Raw genomic sequence first — 21,925 nt, forward strand, 5'->3', positions numbered from 1 at the left:
ATGATCTGGAACACTGCGAGGCTGTTGTGGTGCTGTTGATGAGGTCATTTTCTTCACGCCTTCTCTTCCTCCAAAATGAATTACGTTGCATCCTTTGTTGGAGAGTATTATCCATCACAAAATTTACATTCACTCTTAGTTTGTTGTTTTTGTTTTTGTCTTTTTCTTTTGTCTTTTAGGCTGATGATAAAAATAATGATGGCGAAGAACCAGGAGCTCCAGATAGTGCCCATCCCAAAAGAAGAGAGGAGCATTATGAAGAGGAGGAAGAGGAGGAAGAAGAGGGGGCCGCTGTCGCTGAGAAATCACATCGGAGAGCAGAAATGTAGCTGGACCCAATTTCTAGGCTACGCTCAGCCATCCATTTTTTTTTTCAAGCTGCTCTAAAACAAGTCCCGCCTACTGAATTCTAGAATATTTAATTACAAACAAAAGTAAGGGTTTAGACTTTTTTAACTTTTATATTAGAAATGCTATACATTTATATGAATATATTTTGATAACTTAGAACTTCTTTTATAGTCAAGTTAAACATGGAGAAGAAGAAAAACAATAAGACATGCCTTCAGGACTGGCTCTCACTCCTCAGAGACGGTGTGGTGTTGGAAAGTGCTTGGTCTTGGTGCATGTCTCAGCTCGTTACTTTTTTCTTTTCTGGCTTCCAGGGAGTCTACCGTTTATATTGGATAAAAGGCAGGATTGGATTTAGAAACCAGGTGTACTGAAAAACACTGTGCAAATGTCGAGGGAATGACCGGTAGCCTGGTGGCTATTCCTACAGGTTCTTAGGTACGGCTCTGATAGGATGTCACTGCTACAGGCTGTCTGGAAATGAGATCCATCTGCGCCTTTGACATGTAATTGGAAAGGTGTGTGTGTGTGTGTGTGTGTGTGTGTGTGTGTGTGTGTGTGTGTGCGCGTGTGAGTAAGAGAGAGAGAGAGAGCAAAGACATTGTGTTTTCAAACTTTCAGGTCAGTTAGCAGTGCTGAACGATCACAGCTGCCATGTTCGAGAGGAATCAAGTATGAAAATCGAATAATATTAATACCCCTAGGAAAGTATCTTGGACTTGGTCTTCAGTTATAGAGGCCAAACAAGGGCTGACACACTTAGAAACTGATCGAGTCTGTGTGAAGTTGCTTCCTGGGTGACCTCCCAGTCTCCATTATTTCTTATCTAAAGTCTCTTAGGTATATTCTCCTTGGTATCCAGTTTCTACAGCACATATTTCTCCCTTAAGCTCTGTGCCTTGGTATGTAACTATTTGGATCACAGCTATCGATATGAAAGCATGCAGTGTTACAGTTTAATAAGATTATTTTTCAGAACTATATCGTGAAATATCTATAGCACTATGATAAGAACTGCACCCTCAGTGGCTTTACTGTTTACCCAGAATTGACCGGCCTTCGCCTATATAGAGGGCATTTTAATGGCTGTGAGTAATAATACATCCCTTAGGAGAAAATTCAAAGTGGAAATTTTTCCCATAAATGAGTACATATTTCAGCTTGGATCATCAGTATGGTTAAACACGTAGAACTGGGTCACAATTCATCTGTGTGTGGTTTTTAAATGCTACTTTCAAAATCATAAAAATGAATTTCATTTTGTGCTCTTATGGTATGAATGTAATTTTAGTTTTTAATAGCCACAGTCATGTATGGTGTTGATTTTCCCAGCTGAGCAATTGTGTATGTGTGCATAGAACTGTTCTGTATTTTGGATTACTAGTAGCCATAAATCAAATTTCATCTTTATGTATAAAAGCCCCATTATGTAATGTAAAATGTATAATATTGTACATAATATTCAGAATACAATTATTTTGGTAAATTAGTTTGTATTTTAATGTCCCAGTTGCAGTATTTAATTATTTGAAACATATTGAATCTAGGGTATTAACCAATAAAGATATAAAAAGTGAGGGGTAAGTCTTTTAAAGCATATAATTTCTTAGTGGTTTGTGAGCTACAGTTTTTCTTTATAAGAAGAATATAAATTAATGAATTATTAAATGCCTTTGCCAAACTGCTTCACTTCCTTTCTTTTTCTGCTTTGATTGGCGCTTGAGTTCTCTTCCTCCATCATCTTACTGAAAGAAGGAACTGAGGACTTTCATTGTCTTTAAGCTCAGTTTGGGGACAACAAATAAGAAATTGCTCTTAAAAAGCATGAGAAAGTATGAGTGTCATGTTCACAATCCATGTGAAAATCTCCCCACTAAATTACCAGTCACAAACAATTCTGGATTAGTTCTAACTCCATGTTAGAAGAGCATCCTAGTGAGAACTAAATCCAGATGTGATCCCCATTAGCAAAAAGAACAGATGTAAATTATCAGTTAGATTCATCTTGCCAAGTACTCTGTAACTTTTGGTTGGCCAAGAGTCAGAGGAGCGCTGGGGAAATGATTCACTCGGTTCAGTACTTGATGTCTAAGCGTGAGGGCTTGTTATAGCCCTAGCACCTACACAAAGAAGCCCAATGCACTATCATCTGAGCATTTGAAAGATGTAAACAAGAGGATCTCTGAGGCTTGCAGGCTAGCCAGGGCATATGAAGATACCAATGTGGATTTCTGCTTCCACATACACAGAAGTCAAAGTATTCCGTGCCCGGGAATTTATTAGAAGGAAAAGAAAGCACTCAGTGAGGCATGCGTGCCTAGTATAGAGCAAAAGAGCACAGATGCAATGAATTGTTATTAGCAAGTGATCAGAGAAGATCTATTGATACAGAGTATCACCTGAGCCGCAGGTACCAGTAACGGACTCTTACCAAGGAAAAGGACTGGAGTGTATTGAATGCCTTCACAGTGTGTGAAGTAGGGGACCTGGGCTCTCTTCAATTCCCAGTGCTCCCTTGTCACTGAGGGCATTTCCTTTTAGGTTGATGAAGTGGCCATTGGAACATTTGACACGTTTGCCTCCTCTGGATTTGTCATTTTGTGTGTGTGTAGCTCTTGAGACACCTCATGATCCATTCATAATAAAGCAGGACTAGAGTATGCCGCCTTCATTCAGATATCTTCCTGCAGCTGTTCTGTGTCTTCCGTGGTTCCTTTGTGTGTACTTCCTGACTGCTTTCTCAATTCGGCTAAGACTGCTTCTTACATCTTCCCCTAAGCACTGGCACCAGGTGTCCTGTCTCTGGTTGACCCTTCTCCCATGTCTCATTTATTTTCTTAGCCCAATTTTCTACATCCCATTCTCTCCCCAAAGCCATAATTTTCAAAACTGCATTTGCTTTTACCTTATAAAACCTACTTCTCTTTCTAAAATGTGTCTTCTTTCACTAAGTTTTATCAAATAGAAGCATGAAGTCCATTTTTAATGCTGTCTTCCCACTCCACAGGCTACCTCTGTCTGCCCACTGTCCTGGTCCAGGCTCACTTATCAATATTTCCCTGAAGAGTTTCCTTGCTCCTTTCTTCACTTCCTTGTTCCTAATCCCTAAAGCCTGAATCAGTAGGACTGTAAAGATAACCTTACCACTCCACTCATGCGCAATCATTTAAGAAATTTCCATTGCATGTGAGGAAACACCCCGAACCTGTAAACACAGTCCATACAATTCTTCGTGATGTAGCCCCGCCTTAATTCTTGAGCCTAGTAAGTTACTTTTTAATATGAACTACGATAAGTATGATTTGTGTATGTCAAGCACATCCTTCTCTGATTTCCTTGATAACTAACGTTGGCCCTGGCCTCTGGATGAAAACTGACCAGCAGAGCTGATGGTATACTTTATCTATTTAGAAATGGCACATGATCCAGGCAGGACAGGTAATTGACTCAACACATACCAATTTCATTTCCTCTCTGAGGCATTGTTATCGGAAGGCAATTTGAATATGGTGTCCCCCAGCACTTTGTAACAGTGTTTATCATGCCCTGGCTTTTCAAGGATATTATCAGAAAAAGCAGCCTTGGGGCTGGAGAGATAGCTCAGAGGTTAAGAGCATTGCCTGCTCTTCCAAAGGTCCTGAGTTCAATTCCCAGCAACCACATGGTGACTCGCAACCATCTATAATGAGGTCCGGTGCCCTCTTCTGGCCTGCAGACATAGACACAGACAGAATATTGTATACATAATAAATAAAAAAATAATCTTAAAAGATTATTAAAAAAAAAGCAGCCTTCAAAGTTAGAGATATATAGCCCTTGGCCATAGGATGAGTGTGCCTTCTGGTTTGCCTTCAGGCCAAGATTTGGACAAGTTTGCTAGAAGAACCTTAATAAAATGAGGGATTCCTACGATAGGGAATCAGACGTCATACATCAGGAGCTTACAAGGATGGAATATGACCTCATCCATGACGCTTGGAAAGGAAGGGACTGGCGTAAAGATGAAAGAGGGAGCCCCTGCTGCCTTTGATCCAGGTGTGCAGAGTTCTCTCCCTTCCTGGATGATTTCTTTTGAGTCTCCCCTAGGCTAGCAGCTCCTTCAGGAACTGCCTTTTAAGTTGGAATATACTTAATGACCAGTTGTGTCTCACAGAGACTTGAGGAGTCACTGCCACACAGTGAGAACCGTAGATACAATACAAGGGAGTTTCAGGATGGCTGTATTCTCATAAGACTTTATGTAAACACAGCTGGGTACCTCTTCAACTACAGAATGCTGATTTACGTGGCCCAAATACTTAATGGTTAAAAACAGTACTTCAACAGAAAACAGGATTTTGAAGCCTTCAGGAATTATGGGTATCTATTCCTTTGTTATTATCCCTTTCATTTTTTAGTTGGCAAGCACTCAGCAGTATCTGGGCTGCTACATCTGTACACCATTTTAAATAATTGGAAATGAAATATTTTTGTCCTTTACAATCTTGGCTGACCTTGTTCTCCCCATTGCCTGCATGTTCCTAATGGAGCTTGAAATTAAATGTCATTTCTGTTTATCTGTTATCACATATTTCTGTTTTCGTATTAACACATCTACAGCATTGCCCTGAAAGCACATGTCTTCTGGAGAACTGGTTCATTGGACAACATGGTCTTGAGCAAGACCAGACGATGTCTTTTGATCTCGTGTGTTCTTTCTTCTCTGAAGATACGTGTACCAATTATATTTGGTGGCCCACTCGCTCGTTACGGTTTTGAGAGTTTGTGGTTTTTGTGGGTATTTGACTTTTGTTAAGTTCATTTGCTCTACTAGAATTAGTCATGAAAATCGTTATTATTTACGTCTTTTAATTTTAACACGCAGTCTTGCTAAGTTGCCCAGATTGGATCTGAAGTTTCAATTCTCCTCGCTTTACTCCTCTATTAGTTATAATTCATGGTCCGCAATCCCTGGGTCTGGCTTAGATGTGGATATGTGAGAGCATGTGCATGTTCATGTGTACGCCCGTGTCGCTAGAGGGGTGTAGAAGCATGTGTACACATGCTATGGAGTTCAGGGGACAACCTCAGATGTCGTTTTGTCTGAGTTCTCCACCTCCATGTTTAAAAGAGGGTTTTTGATTTTCTTTCATTTGCCTGGAACTTGCCAAGAGGCTAGGCTGGCTGAACATTGAGTCCCAGAGACTTGCCTGTTTGTCTCCTTAACACTAGGATAACAGGTGAGGACCACTGTTCCTGCCACTTTTAGAACATGTGTCTAATCAAACTCAGGTGCTCATAGCTGAGCAGCATGCATATAACCAAGTGAGCTATATCTCTCTAGCCATACCTTAATTTCAATAAATGCAGTCAAAATATCTTTTATATCCCTCAACTCTAGCCAATTACTTTCTGTGATGGTTTCAAAGTTTGTTGAGGGAATCTTCTGGAGTCTAGCTTTGCTTCTCTTGAGTGTGCAAAGAATTTACTTATTGACTTAAGGAAAATAAAATTTAAGAGGAGTAACCATGTGGGACTCAGAGGTCAGATTCTAAAAGATAACATATCCTCCTCGCTCTGGCTTTTGAATCGCTCACTATGAAATGCCAGCAACCAAATCTCGAGGACTACACAGACAGCCTTTGGGGAAGCCCTTCCTCCACACTGATTGGAGCTGATGTTTCCTGACAATGGCAACATAAGAGAACTCGGAGGGAGTGAATCCTCAAAATCCTGTCAAGCCTTCAGATGATGCATCTGCATTGTGTGACACAGGAAACGTGTGCAGAGCAACCCAGAAATGTCATTTGAGACTCCCCTAGAGTTTGAAAAACACAGCAATAGCTATGGCATCCATTTCTGAGTGCTTTGTAAGTCAAAGGGGAGTGGGTAGTGTCAACTCTGGCATACAGCCACATTGCCAGTGCCCCTGGCCGTCTAACCAGGTGCTCCATTCTGTTAGCGTGGAAGGTGGAGTTCAACCAATGAGCCAAACAAGTTGAAGCCAGTTTATTTGTTGAAAATTGTTAAATGATTTAAGAGATATCTATAGCCTCTCGACCTTGTCTATACCCTTGGTAACTTTTTGTTTGTTTTTACTGTGTTGTTTCGTTTAAGAGATTCCAAGTCTTTTCTCAATAAAATGAGATCAAGATCTGTGACAGAAAAGTCTAGACACCAGTATTTATTTTTTAAAAAAAAGTCATCCCAACAAATTGTCATTGCAGGGACACTATGATTCTAGATGGATAAAGCATGCAAGGCAGCTTCATGGAGGTCAGAAGTCTGACTGTAGGGGTGGTTATACAAATCTGCATATGTATTAAAATTCATAGAATTGTCCACAATAAAATTCTACTTTTACTGAATGGTAATTGAAAATGAAATAATGTAGCCTATGCATTGTTTTTGAAAGCCCCCAGATGATTAATGTTCCGCAAGGGTGAAGTACCTCTGTCTGTCCTCTTAAGGGATGATCAACCACCTCTGGTGTAAGCATTCATAACTCTGGTATAACCTGTTTACCCATTAACTAACTGCCTGTATCTAGACACACCCCCAAAACCTCCTGTATAGATGTATCGAATTGTCTATGCTACAGTATGTTACAGTGAATTACAAATCCTGTAAACTTAAGCTGTTGCTGTCTCTTGTAGATTCTCACTGGGAAATTTGAGGATACTGCATGGGGGAATTGTTTGAACCAAAATTCCTACTCATCTCTGCTCTCAGAGGAAAAACACAAAACAGATTTCTTTGCCTCCAAACATTGCTCTGCAACCCTATGAACTGTGGCTTCCAAAGAACAGCAAAGACTCCCCATAGAAGAATAATGTAGGTGTTAAATTTTCTTTCTGACTAGAACCATGGAAAGAAATAAATTAATCACAAAGGCATAAAAGTATGTAAATATGTACTACATGTGTGGTATACAAATTTCAAAAACAATACTCTGCCGGTCTGTATTTCATTGAAGGTCACCATCTCATAACACTTCTGTGGGATGGAAATCGTGACTCATCCTCAGGGATGTCTCTGCTTCTTCCTGTGTGGAGGGGAGGGAGCAGTCTTGTCACAGGTGGCTCCAGGCCCCACTTAGGAGCATGACACAAACTCCTCGGACGCCGGTGCTTGCTTTATCAAGTATGATATTGGCATATCTGCAGCACCGTTCAGATAGGAGTAAGGACTGCTAGATCATCTGCCCCACTCACTCGATTCTGTCCCGCCCTTCCCTCTTTTCACATTCTCGTGGAGCAAGAAGCTGGAAATCAAAAGTGAATTCTTATTTTAAAGCCCCCAAATCTAAATCTGGCTATGTCATCTTCCTCTTTTGAGGAAGAAAGTGTAGTTGTTGAAGCCTCGTTAGAACTTTCAATTTATAAAATGCAGAAAGATTTCAAGCGAAGTGGAAATTATTTTACCCTCATGATTAGAGTTATTCTGTCTGGGAGAGTAAGAAAAGACTAGGTAGTTCATTTGACAAAAGAAAGCTGAAGAATAATTATGAAAATCTGCCCCATTCATACCCTTAAACTTAAAATAACCAGCAAATTTTGCTTTTATGGTTTTGACTTGTGACAAACTCAGAGCGTAAACTAGTTGCTATGGAAGGATAGCACACTCCAGCAGCCCTGGTTGCTTTCCTTACCCTTCATTCCCTATCAAGACTACTAGGGCAAATCTGGGGTTAGCAAACTCAGTTTATTTGGAGTATTTGCTAGGGAACTTCAAAACTTTAAAGGCATGCAAAAAAAAAAAAAATATGTCCTGCACACATGAGAACAAATCATTGATAAAGTAGGTAAGTGTCAAAAAAGTAAAATTGCAAGTCTCTAGCAGCTGTGTTTTTTGGCCTCTTGATTCTGTTATTCCTGGCAAAAGTCATGAAGGCATTTCTCCCAGCAGCCATTGCTGCTGCTTGCTCACACACTAACCGCAGGTCAGACTCACGAGCATTTGCTCTCAGTCCAACATCTGTCTGTTCAGACTCGAACCAGAAGCTATTTTGAGAGATGGAAGAAAACATTCTGATTTTAGTGCAAAGGGTGTAGATGTGGGAGGAGTTGGGGGAGAGGAAGCCATAATCAGAATATGTTGTTTGAAAAAGAAAAGAAAAGGGTGTGGTTAAGTTTCTATTTTAGTAAGTGAAAACCCCGGGGCAGTTTTAGGTTGCAAGAGCACATGCAAAAGTTGATATGTTAAGGTAACCAAAAGCACAATGCCTGTTTAATAAGAATTATAGTAAAAGACCCTGGGAAAATGGTTAAGTTATACATTTAAAAAAGGAAGTGATGCCAGTATTTAACTTGAGATAGTTAAGTTTAATCAGTTTGGGGTAACCGATAGGACCACAGGATAAAATATCAGCTTCTGTCTTAGAATATGCATTTTATTTAACATGCGCACATTCATGGAAGTTTTGACCTTTGGATAATACAACTTAGTTACATCACAAGGGTCAGGTTCATTTGTCTAAATGCCCTGGAAACATTTCCCTAACCTTATGAGGACTATTACAGAAGGTTATCGTGAATGTCAGGAGACACTATACCCTATATTTCCATATTTCATTTTCCCCTTTAGCTAATGAGGTCACTGAGATTTGGAATTTTCTTGACTGGTCACTAAGATCAGAAGAGTTAAAGCTAACAACTGGGATCAAGCTGGTTGGCCTAGGGGCTCTCTCTGTCTGGACGAGGCAGGTTTTCCTTCTCCACAGTCGCTACAGAAATAAAGATGCCTTCACGGAATGCTGGTGGTGCAGGGCTAGGATCCTGCTGAGAGAAGATCCAGTGGGTACTGACTGCCTAGTGATGGGGAATGAAGAAGACTAACGCCCGGTCTAAAACCTGCCCAACCTGTCCTGAGCGAGGGAGAGGTACCAAGCTGTGTTGCGCCGAAGTTCAAAGACCGTGGGCGAATTCTGCCTACTTTCTTCCATCCCATCCGGTTATATGAACTCAAGCTGGAGGTTTAACTGATTCAGCAATGTTATTCTACATTTCTACTTTACAGTGGGTGTTCACAGTCCTCGAAAATTCTGTCCTCCATTTTCATAGCTTTTCAGTTTCCATTGCTGTCGAAAGTCACCGAGGCACAGACTGGGCCAATGGAAGGGAGAGACCAGGATACCAATAATCGTCCTCTCTTCAGGTCCGTGTCTAGAAATGTCCTTGGTTTTCTATAATAGGCCCTTTAAATTACCAAATACCTGTATTTCTGCATACAGAGCCGGTTACACATGTGGAGATTGTCCTTCTGACACTGCACGTGGCATAGTCATCGCACTTGAGGTGACCCATGATCTGTACTTCCCAGCAACACAGGTTTTGGGCACTGTTGCCCACCCTTCCCCTCTGCCTGCTACATTGTTTTCCTATATGTTTACTCAAGGTGTTGTGCCTTCTGTACATTCTTGAATGTGTTCATTTTTCAGATTTTTTTTTTTAAAAAAAAACCTTTTCTATGTATGTCTGCATGGATGTCTGTGGACCACTTACGTGCCTGACACCCATGGATGCTAGAAGACATCATATCCCCTGGAACTGGAGCATAAGTGGTTGCGAAGCATCATGTGGGTGCTGGGACTGAAACCCAGGACCTCTGGAAGAGCAGTCAGTGCACTTAATCACTGAGCCATCTTTCCAGCTCTTTTTCAAACTTTTATGCTTATATTTTATATACTTTATTTTCTGTCCTATATTACATAGTTCCCCTCCTTCTTCCCTCCCTAGTCCCTTCACCCTCCCCCATCCACTCCTCCGCATCACAACAGTAACACTAAAAACAAAGTGTACAGCAAGACACCATTTACCTCTTTTTCTATTTTTAGACAACTTAGGATAATATTCTAAGGCTTCATATTAATATTTTTTACATAATATCATTATACTGAAATTACTAGTTTATGTAGAGCTTTTAATAGACATTAAGGATCATCACAGACATTGTTAAATTAGGGCCATGACCACTTTATCACACAATATCACTGTGACATGTACCTGAGAACCTTCGAGAAGCTCTGATGGCTTCTAATAAAGAGGGCACTCAACAGATCCTGTCTGTATGTGGGATGGATGAAGATGAATTTGTTTGCATATACCCCACAGCCTATAATTTGAAGAGGAAATCATTTTATCATTATACTGTATTGCCAAGTGCTTCTTGCTGTGGAAAAATAATAGGCATACCATTATCTTGCATCTGAAAAATTAATGAAATATCATATATATTTAAAAATTTTATTGTAATGATCTCACAAATAAAAAATTTATATTTTCATAGCTAAAAAGGGAACCATTCGAGTCTTTATCTCATATTCTTCTTCCCGTTCTTCCCCTGTTATTTTCCATCAGGGACCCAGTCCCAGAATATTTTCAGTTCTGCAGGTAATACCAATAGCAGGCAAACTTCGCCAGAAATTTAAGCATATGTCATCCCAAATGCATTTGCAAAAAGTACTCAAATAGTAAATATTACATTTATACTAATTGGAAAATGATGTATTTCTCCGTTGCTTGGGAATACATTTAGTTTCTCAGCTAATATTTCTCAAAAAAAAAAAATCTCAAGGAAAAAGCTGAGTAACTGAAAGTTCTAGTTAAAGTGGCCATTGTGTTTAGTGTCTCTTTTCTTTTTATTTCCTTTTTTTTTTCCTTTGGTTTTTCAAGACAGGGTTTCTCTGTAGCTTTGGAGCCTGTCCTGGAACTAGTTCTTGTAGACCAGGCTGGCCTCAAACACATAGAGAGCCTCCTCTCTCTGCCTTCTGAGTGCTGGGATTAAAGGCATGCACCACCACCACCCGGCTGTTTTTAGTGTCTTTAGATTAAAATTTTGCAATTTATTGTAGTTTTCAAGTTATATTTAAAAAAATGTAACCATGAATATTATTTTTAGCCTTTCATTTCAAAGTAAAAATTTTTAGAGAAAAATAGAGGAACATATGTCATAAAACTATATGCTTTGTGTAGCTACTATATAGCCTCATGTGATGTGGACTTAATAAAATAATTGAGAAATTCACCATCCAATAAATTTATATTTAATTTATGACTGGATTAAACTCAGCTTTGAAAATAGTTAACAAGCTGTTCTATGATCTTGAATAAATACTGGAGAGAGCAAAGTCATTGTTTGGGACAGTCAATGTGCAGGCCTGCCGTGCCCTTCATCAAGGACTCTATGAAATTAATCGTAAGGTATGAGGAGCCTAAAGCAGGTTCCTGCCAGTCGGGTAGAAAACAACACAGCAATCCATCATTAACGCTAGTGGAGCCAATGTAACTGCAGTTCACTGTTGCACAAATGCTTCATCAAAGGAAATGTTTATGTAAAAGGCTCAATAAGATCTTTAAATAGTGCTTCAAACAAACTCATTTCAGATAAATTAAGATCACATATGTATAAAAAAGAAACAATGACACTTCAAACCTATGTGTTTTGCTAGTGTTTAAACAAACGATATCTTAGAAACTTTTCACCAACAAATTGGCAAGTATTGAAAGCTGACATTGATGTCTAGGTCTGTGTTCTAACACAGCTGTATTTACTTAACCTGACAGCGACTTCAGACAAAACATACTTATTCCCTCATTGGAAGATAGACATGTAAAAACCAGGCACCTGCAAGGTGGAGTTCTCTGCCCTGGCTTCCGGGAGCTGTGGCCACACTTCCTGTGTGCCTTTCCTTACAGATAGATAGATGCCTCACTGAAGTCTCGGGTAGTGGATTCCATTATAACTTAGTGTCAGCCACCCGTGTCTGCAAAGAGTCTCTCCAAGGAAGGTCACACAATAATCTGGCTAAACACTATGTTGGGGAAACAATGTTTAGCCCAATACAGGGTTTTTGTTTTTCTCCCTAGCTGTAGGTTTTAATTTTTATGATGAAAAAAATTACTGTTAAAAATAATCTACTTAACATGAATCTTAAGTGTTTACCTACTTATATAGGAAGTATGTTGCTCAATTTTTATCATTTTTTTTGGCAAAGGAGTAAAAACAACTCAATACTAACTAGTCTTTGAGAATGCTTGCAAAATTTCTGTATTTATAGTAGGAATAATCCCAAGTATTTATTGATTTTAGTGTGTCTGGATTACCCTTTTACAGACTCCTAATCTTACAGTTGTCCAAAGAAGGACTATTGATGTCTATGTAATTGTGTCAGATAATGTTGGAGACAGCAATACGTCAGATTTGGTGCTCATCAAAAGCTCTCAGAGAAATACGCTGCTACGAAGAGAGAAATCTTGGGAGAGACTGTAGCCTTCTGCCACCCAATCACAGGGGAAATTGGTCAAAATCTCCTTCCTTGTATGTAAATGCATGGTACTATCTGTACCTATTTCAGAAGTCTTAAAGGGCCTAAGTAAGATATATAAAAAGTGTTCCAAATGGTGCCTAGATGCCTGGCAACTTGGTATAAAGGTTGAATATTATTTCAAAAACATTTGAAAAATCTTTACAAAAAACAAACTTGCTAAAAAGTTTCTGCTCAAAAAAGAAGGGGACAGCCCACTGAATGGAAGAAAATCTTTCCCATCTGTACTTCAGGCAGATAATACTCAGAACACACAAAGAACTGTAAAAACTAAACACACCCAGAAGCCAAACTGCCAAACAACAAATAAACTCAGAAATGAATAGATTCTTCTTAAAAGAAGCAATGTAAATGGCCAATAAGCAATAACAGGTGACCAACATCCTTTGCCATTAGGGAAACATAATGCAGTGCTACTTTGAGACATACCTCACCCCAGTGAGAACTGTTATCATGATAATGATCTAACGAAATTGCTGGTGAGGACGTTAACCACTGCTAGTGGGAATGAAAACAAGTTCAGCCATTGCGGAAATCAATTTGGAGGTTCATTGAAAACTTGCTATGACCCAACTAAACCATTCCTGGACACATATCCAGAGAAAGCTACATCCATATATATAGTCTCTGACACAATTACATAGTCATCAGTAGTTATTCTTCAGACAACTGAAAGATCAGGAGTCTATAAAAAGGTAATCCAGACACACTAAAATCAATAAATAGTTGGGATTATTCCTGCTATAAATACAGAAATTTTGCAAGCATTCTCAAAGTCTAGTTAGTATTGAGTTTTTTTGAATCCTTTGCCAAAAAAAAATTGATTAACATACTACCTATATAAGTAGGTAAACACTCAATATATGGAGATATATATTTCTTTCTAGGTAGCAAGGATACAACTTAAATGCCTATCAAGAGGAGGTGAATGGATGAGGAAAGTATGGCACATATACACTATGGAATTTCTTTCAGCTGAAACAAAAAAACAGGTAGCATAATTTACAGGAAACAATGGACGGATTTGGAAAGTATATTAAATGAGGTGACCAAAGATGAGAAAGACGAAAGTCACACTCTCTCTCACGTGTTGGTCCGAGTCTGTAATATACGGATACATACAAAGTGGGCGCAAATGGAATGGAAACATAAAACATTAGAAAGGACATGAAAAGAGAGTAAGATCAGGTGACAAGGAGGACAGGGTGGGCAAAAGGACACAGGAGATGTGAAAGAGGAAGAGAGTCTGGGTAGATTAGGGGTAGCAAGCAGGTGAGAGGAAGGAGAGCCTACTAAAAGATACTTGATTAAAAAAGATAGAGGAGGGGGTCCCTCAACAACAACAAAATGAAAAAGTAAACCAACCCTGGTGAGTGTTGAATGGTGATGCTAATGTGGAGAAAACTGGAAATTTCTGGAAACAAAACACACTTTCAAGTGTCTTCTCTGGACACTAAGCAAATTGGTAGTTACAAACCTTTTGGAAACTGCAATTGCTTTTCTTGTCTCTTCTTTTTTCTTTTCCTGTCCTTTTCTTTTCTTTCTTTTCATAGAGAGCTTTATTGAAAAAGAAAAATTCTGCATTTATTAGTGATTCCTCTGTGTATGTCTGTTTCATGTGCCTGTAGTACCTAAGAAGGCCATAAGAGGTCCTCAGATCCCTTGAGATTGGAGTTACAGTAGGTTATTAGCCACCATGTGGGAACTGGGAAGTGAAATCAGCTTCTCTAGAAGAACAGCAAGTGCTCTTAATCACAGAGGCATTTCTCCAGCCCTGCCACTAATTTTCTTATTGGCAAAACTTGTGTACTGAGCAGTTTTTTTTGTTTTGTTTTGTTTTTTTTTTTTGCTTGGCTATTATAAAGATGCATTTTCTTGTTGTCATTGATTTCAAAGTTAATTATAGTTGGCAAGTAGAGACAGACGGATCATACGTTTGAAGCCTGCTTAGGTTACTTAGCTTGGGTCACATGGAGTATTCTAGGCTATCCTGGACTCCAGAGTAAGATACTGAATCACATGGTGTGCTTGAAACCAGCATGGACATAATTTTAACAAAAGCAGAAACAGTAAGCATATGGGAAATACTTCAAATATTGGGTATTAATGTTATTGGTATGTTTTTTTCAGTCATGTCTGGATTTATTTACATGATTCCCTACATGAGGTAATGTGATCACATCAAAGTGACAGTAGTCCCAAATAAAATGTGACAGATACGTTGAACACACTTCATTATAGATTTCTGTTTCTAAAGAGGAATCCTCTGCCACAGTTGACTGCACTTCCTGGACCATCTGCAGCAACAGACAAAAATGTACCACCCAGCGTGGATACATGAGTGGTCTGGATGGTAGTTCTCTAACCTAGACAAAATTGGTATGCACAATGGATGGAGAATAGGCAATTGCAAATTCCCATGATTCTGACTCTACTTTTCAGTGCTGGCCAGTGCTCCATTGTTCATGTTTATTAGCAGTGTAACGGTGATTTAGAGGAGGAAAGGACTGAGTAAACTTGGATAACCTGCAAAGGAAAGGAAGGAGCTGCTGAACCTTGCTGCTGCAGAGCTCAGTTGTAATCCAGTCAATTTGTTTGTTGTTGTGTTCCACGCTTCACTTCAGCAAGGTAGACCAGATGTTCCTTAACTCTGATTCAACAGCTTCCTCAGCCTAGGTAAATCCATATACTCATGTTCTCTTTCCGTGTGCAGCAATGGGTCTCAACTTTCTTCTATCACACCTGCTCTCTGAATGTGAGTTTTACAGTCACTGCCAGAAGGACATCAATAAATTCTCATAAAATTAGAGTAATGGGAGATATTATCTTAAGTACTAATTAGGAAAGCTATAAATGGCATGTGGAGGGAGGTTGGTGAGTGTGGAGAGGAGAGTGGTTTCCCTGGTGAAATAAGGTTGGGAATGGTGCTGAAATTATAGGGGTAGCCCAGTAACTAGGGCGTGTGAATGAGGTACTTGTTGGAGACATGGGAGACATACTGATAATGATGCCACGATAAAGATATGAGAACTCAGGGCTGCCTCTGTTGTATTTTAGTATAGTTTGCATTACTGTGACCAAATAACTGAAAAGCAGTTTAAAGGGAGCAGTTTCCTCTGGCTTAGTGTCCAGTGGATGTTTTCTATATGGCAGCAGGAGCGTGATGTTAGGTACTTACACTGAATTCCCAGTCAGGAATCAGAGCAAAGACAGGAAGTGGGGTATAACCACGAAATCTCACTGCAATATCCCAGTAACCCACTTCTTCGCGCAAGACTCCACTCATGAAAGCTCCACACCTTTCTCAGACAACATCATCAGCTAGGGACCAGGTGTCCAAACATGTGAGACTGTGAGGGATTACCTCACATTGAAATCGTTACACTGGCAAGTACTAACGTAGTATAAAACAAGCCACAGTTGTGTTGAAGATTCTACAAGGTTGATTGACTGACTGAACTTTTGTCATTGTGCAGAGTTGGAATGTTTCAGATCTAGAGTCAAATTATCTTGAGTTATCTTTAATCGTTTTAATAGCCACTCATTAGTGATGTGTTTCTGACATAATTGATGGAGGAAGGTCATTGGTTAAATAACAAAGAAACTGCTTGGCCTCATAGGTTAAAACATAGGTGGGAGGAGTAAACAGAACAGAATGCTGGGAAGAAGAGGAAGTGAGCTCAGACTCGACATCTCTGCTCTCTGGAGAGAGATGCCATGCTCCCCTCTCCCGGGCGGATGCAAGAGCTCTGCTCTCTGAGGCACACGCGATGAAGCTCTGACCCAGGATGGACGTAGGATAGAATCTCCCTGGTAAGCCACCTCGTGGGCTACACAGATTATTAGAAATGGGCTAGTCCAAGTGCGAGAGTTAGCCAAGAAGAGGCTAGATATAATGGGCCAAGCAGTGTTTAAAAGAATACAATTTGTGTGTTGTTATTTCGGGGCATAAGGTAGCCAGGCGGCCGGGGTGCCGGGGACGCAGCCCCGCCGCTCCAATTACAACAAAACATAATATCCTTGAGATTACCACACAAAATACATTGATTTTTGGATATAAATCTTAGTTAGGGTTTCAATTGCTATGAAGAGATACCATAACAATGGCAGCTTTTATAAAGGAAACCGTTTAATTGAGACTAGCTTACAGTTTCAGAAGTTTAGTCCATTATCATCATGGTGGGAAGCATGGTGGCATGCAGGCAGGTATGATGCTGGAGAAGGAGCTGAGAGCTCTATATCTTGATCCACAGGCAACCAGAGGTGAACTGTCTTTCACACTGAGAGTAGCTTGAGCAAAGGAGACTGCAAAGCCCACCCCCACAGTGACACAATTCCTCCAACAAAATCATACCTCTTAATATTGTCACTCACTTTGGGAGCCATTTTCTTTCAAATCACTACAATGTATTAATGTAAAAGATTACTAGCTTCTATCAACCTCAAACCTAAGAATGCTATGTTACTAGCATCTGAAATCTACAGCAGAGAGTTCCCCACTTAGCTGTAATTATCTGATGTTTCCACTAAAAGTGTATAAAAAGTGTCTTTAGTTCTGTACATACAAAAACTTCATAAAGCTCTTAGGAAGTTGGAAGATAGAATTTGGAGCTATCTGAATCTGTGTTCCTGGGCACAGTCACACATATACCTCCAAAATAATCCATCACTTACTCCTGTTGGAGTGAGATCAGCTTTATGTGGATGGGTATATTCATTGCATACCCAATTTATTATAATTACTCTTAGAACCTTTAAGGTGATAATAAATTCTTGCTCGGCAAAGAAATAGTGGACAGCGTTTCTCCATAATATGTTTGCAACATGTCAAGGGTCTGGATTGAACTGCGTGAATAGTGCTTTGAAATACGGACTTTGGGAGAGGGTTGAAGGGGAGGAGAGAGGTAGGAAGGGGAGCAGAGAAAAATGTAGAGCTCAATAAAAATCAATAAAAAAATCAAAAAAATATGAACCTAGAATGCAAGGCTTTGTGTTCATATTCTTGGCTCAACTGTGAAAGGAAACTTCATAAAAACCGAAAGGGGAATTGTCATTTCTTCATAAATTTAAACACCTATTGATGATGTTAAATTCCTTAATGAGGAGTGTAATTATGTAGTATAAATCCTTGGGAATTAAGGCTTTTTATGATGGCTGATGCCATTAACATTTTAATAACTCTGACTCCAGGAAGAATATCACGTTTATTCTTAAAGATGTTGAAACATCAGGCCTGCTTTGCCATCATTTTCTTCACGACGATTTTCAATTCTAAGAAATTGCAATGACTGTTTCGGGAAATGCTTTGTTGAGAGTCCTCTCCATGTGTGGACGCAAGAGCATCCATATGCAGACTCCCTGGCTGCGGAACTGCCCTCTCTCTCATTCTAGTAAGTGTTTTCACCTTTACAAAATGAGAAAGTGCGCTTAATAGCTCTCTCCACCCTCAAGGAAAGAAGTTTTCTAGTACATTAGAGAGGCCGAGATGGCTCTCCTCAGAAGATAAAGAACAAAATTGACCCTAGTTCTCAAGCTGTTGTTATCCAGAGGATAAGAAGTCATTATTTCTTAGCCTATTTCAATCTGTTTCCGGAGAGTCCGAATTCGCTAATTAGAAATTCTCATGGGGAAGAGAACAGAATAACGATTTAAATGAAATAGTGAATAAAAGAATAAAACAATTAGTTTACAAGAAGATAAACAATCTTTCAAGTAATGCAGTGTGAACAGGATGCTGTCTGGTCTATTTAGGACACTGAAGAAGGTAAGCCAATGGGGGAAAGAGAAGGTTCAGAGTAGAGGCCAGTAGACGGAGGTGGAAGGCCTGAGGGTGGCCCTGGGAGAAACTGGCCAAGATCAGCCCACCTCAGAATAGCAGCTGAGGGCTGGCAGGTACTCCCAGGTAGCTCACTGTTCCACAAGCATTTGCTAAGACATTTGCTAAAGGCTCACATCAATTAGTCCTTCCTTGTTATTCTGCCAATAATAACACATTGAGGGGGAAACTTTATCTGAGTGTGGAGAAAGGATAGGCTAGGATAGTTTGATTTTTCATAAATCATAATACTGTGAAGTAAAGGTCTACACAGCCATCCCTTTCCCATTAAGCCAACCCTCAAGATTCAGATTCTTTCCAATTTTAGACAACTGTGTTTTGCTTATCTTCCGCAGCTGACTGAGGATCAAATGATACAGTTTATTTAGAGGGATTGTGCAAGCATGCAGGATTATTATTCCTTAAGGGAATATCAATGATTTTCTTTGCAAACCTGATTCTCATTGAGCAAGTAATGAAATAATTACTTATGAAGGAGACACTAGCTTTCTGAGATGCAATGTACTACATGTGTGTAGACTCTTAAGAGAGTCGCATGGATGGGCAATTCTGAACTTCTCAGTGCACTTGAGAGCAGACTGGATAACATCTGTCCTTATCTATGACTTCTTTAAGAAATTAATTTAGTTAATTGGAATAGGCTAAAGGCATTGGTATGTTTTTAAAGCTCCCTGTTCCTAGTGGTTGATTCTAAAATTCTTTCTAGATGATTCAATTATTGAGAATCATGATATGTCAAAGATAGAATGGAAAAAAATATAAGAAGAAGAAGACCTTTATTAATTTGTCAAACATCAACTAAATAGCTAAGAAGCAATGTACTAGTCATTGGAATGGGTCACACTGATAAATAACAGACACAAATAATTAGTCTTTCTTCGTCTCACATTCTACTTTGAAAGATGATAAAGAAATAAAACTTTTGTGCTGTTGCTGTTGTTTCATTTTTGCTAAGATAAGATTAGAAAATAAAACAAGTATACTAATTACTTATGGTATGATACTTTGATATACGTTTATGCTACAAATGATTACACTGACTAATTAACGGATCATATCACATGCTCACCATTTTTTTGTGTGTGTCAAGCATATTCATGATCAACACCCAGCAATCCTTAACTGTACAAGACATTAATAGTTCACATATAAAATCCCCCAAACTTACTCCTCTTGTCTGATAAAATGTTGTAGACTTTGCCCAACATCTCCTCATTAATTTTAGTATAAACATTATCTGCAACCTCCATTCTAGTCCCTGCTTATATAATCCCAACATTGTTTAGGCTACACACGTAAGAAAAACTATCTTTCTATGCTTGGCTTACTTCACTTAGCATAGTGTACCCCTAATTCATCTATGCTTTTGCAAGTGACAGACTTCCTCTCCTGTTTAAGAATGGATAGTGAACATAATGTATCCCATTGTCTTTGCCTGTTCACTTGCTGATGCTATAGCTGAACAATTGTAAGCAATAATGCAATGAGTGTAAGAACGCAAGAGTCTGTTTGACATAGCAATTTCATTTCCTTTGATTAAATATGCAGAAGTGGGGTTGCTGTATTGTATGTGGTTCTATCCTTTAAGTAGCTTCCAGGTTATTCTCTGTTGTGACTATAATACTCTCCAATCCTATCTGCAGCAAATAAAAATTCTCTTTTTCATATTCTGGCCAACATATGACGGGATATCTCCTTGTGGCTTTCACTGTAGTTCCCTGATGTTAGTGACTGTGGTCACTAATAGGCTCATGTATTTAAATGCTTCATCACCAGAGAGAACGGCTTAAAAAGGATTGGAAAGAAGGTGTAAGCTTTATGGAGGAAGTCTGTCACTCTGAATGGGTTCTGAGGTTTCAAAGGCATCCTCCAGGCCCTGTATCTCCCCCCACACACTGCCTTCAGATCATATATAGAGGACTCAGCACCATGCTTGCTTGCTTCCTTCCACCTGGACTAATCTTCTAAAACTGTAAGCCAGCCCCCAAGACAATGCTTTGTTTTGAGAGAGTTGCCTTGCTTGTGCTGTCTCTTCATGGCAATTGAACAGTAATTAAGGCAATGATAGTGAATGTTCTTTTTCAGACCTTCTTTTGGCAATTCACACAACTTTTTATATTTCATTGATTTAGGATACATATTCCATATCACTATCTCCAAAACGATTCACTTTTAATTGGGTTTGATATGGATGTATTGGGGCATATACAGTTAAAACACACACAGACACACACACACACACGTTATCATTTTTCTATGATGGTAAATTGCATAATGGTACAGGTTAAATCTGTGAAACCCTAGAATGTAATGAAGGGTAATCATATAATCTCAGGTTGAATCAAGGAAATTGAACTCTTTACAGGAAAAATAAAAAAAAAAAAGCTTTCAAATTGTCCTGAAAATCCCAATTTACCAGGCCGACATTAACAAGTGTGTGTACCATGGCATGGACATGGAAGACAAATAAGCCGGTTCTTCCCTATGTTGCTTTTGGTCACAATGTTTTATCGTAGCAACAGAAAGCAAACCAAGACAATCAATACTGTCCTGCTCAACACACAACAAAACGTGAGCTATGTTTTCACTCTTGCAGTTTATTGAGGTCACATTGTTAGCACACTAGTTTTCAATATGGCGTTGAAAATGTCAGAAACTTCTCCCATTCGTTAACATATACTAAAAACCACAGAGATCACTATACACACTTTAGGCTCTCAGTAGATATGTATTGAATATTTTCATTCAAATATCTGACAGCGTATAACTTTTCATCATCTTTAACCTTCTTTAAAATATTTTATCATAGACATAATATCAATATATTAGTTTTTGTTGTCCAAAGACATTTGGTAAGCAATTCAAGTGTTTTAAGGAAGTATGCCCATTCCAATGTTGATTAATTAACTTGAAAATGAGATTGGTAATGTTTCCTGATCTGTAGCGATGTTATAGATCTCTGTGTAATTTTTCACTCAGGAGTTTATTAATTAATTAATTCATTCATTATTAAAGAAATATCTAATAGCAATTTCATATTGATAGAATGAGGAACGATTCAAATATTTTGGTCAGGGAGTGAGTAGATTCCTGAAAACTTGCCTGGCTGGTCTATGTGAATCTGGAAAGCCCAGTAGGTTAACAGCTCAATAGCACAATTTTAGAGTTCACCACCTGTTTCAGCTATAAGAAACCTCATCTTTCAGAATAGATCACAAATGTTCTATATGTGTGAAAATATCCAAGGAAAGTTCTAAGAGGTTACTTTGAGATAAATGTCATTCCTGACTGCCGAGGATTGGCGTGTTCCGAAGGATGATGGAAATCAGTCTCAGCTTTGCTGTCACCTGATACAGATAGACTGAGTGGGGTCAAACATCGGAGGAGTGCTAAAGCAAGAAGCTACCAATATCCCCCTTAAAGAGCCCAAGAGG

At 39.1% G+C, this 21,925-nt stretch overlaps 1 protein-coding gene across 2 annotated transcripts in view; it reads left to right on the forward strand.

Moving 5' to 3' along the window:
* The window catches only part of Golim4 (golgi integral membrane protein 4), a 75,195-nt gene extending 73,162 nt beyond the window's left edge, over nucleotides 1-2,033 (forward strand). For both annotated transcript variants that reach the window (XM_041659293.1, XM_041659294.1), the window contains one exon: nucleotides 180-2,033. In XM_041659293.1, the coding sequence (XP_041515227.1) occupies nucleotides 180-329 (150 nt within the window). In that variant the 3' untranslated portion in view covers nucleotides 330-2,033. The remainder of the gene's footprint in view (nucleotides 1-179) is intronic.
* Nucleotides 2,034-21,925: the final 19,892 nt, after the last annotated feature.

This window comes from Microtus oregoni, unplaced genomic scaffold (assembly GCF_018167655.1).
Source record: "Microtus oregoni isolate MIOR12 unplaced genomic scaffold, Mior012 000010F_ref0000083, whole genome shotgun sequence".
Lineage (NCBI taxonomy): Eukaryota > Metazoa > Chordata > Mammalia > Rodentia > Cricetidae > Microtus > Microtus oregoni.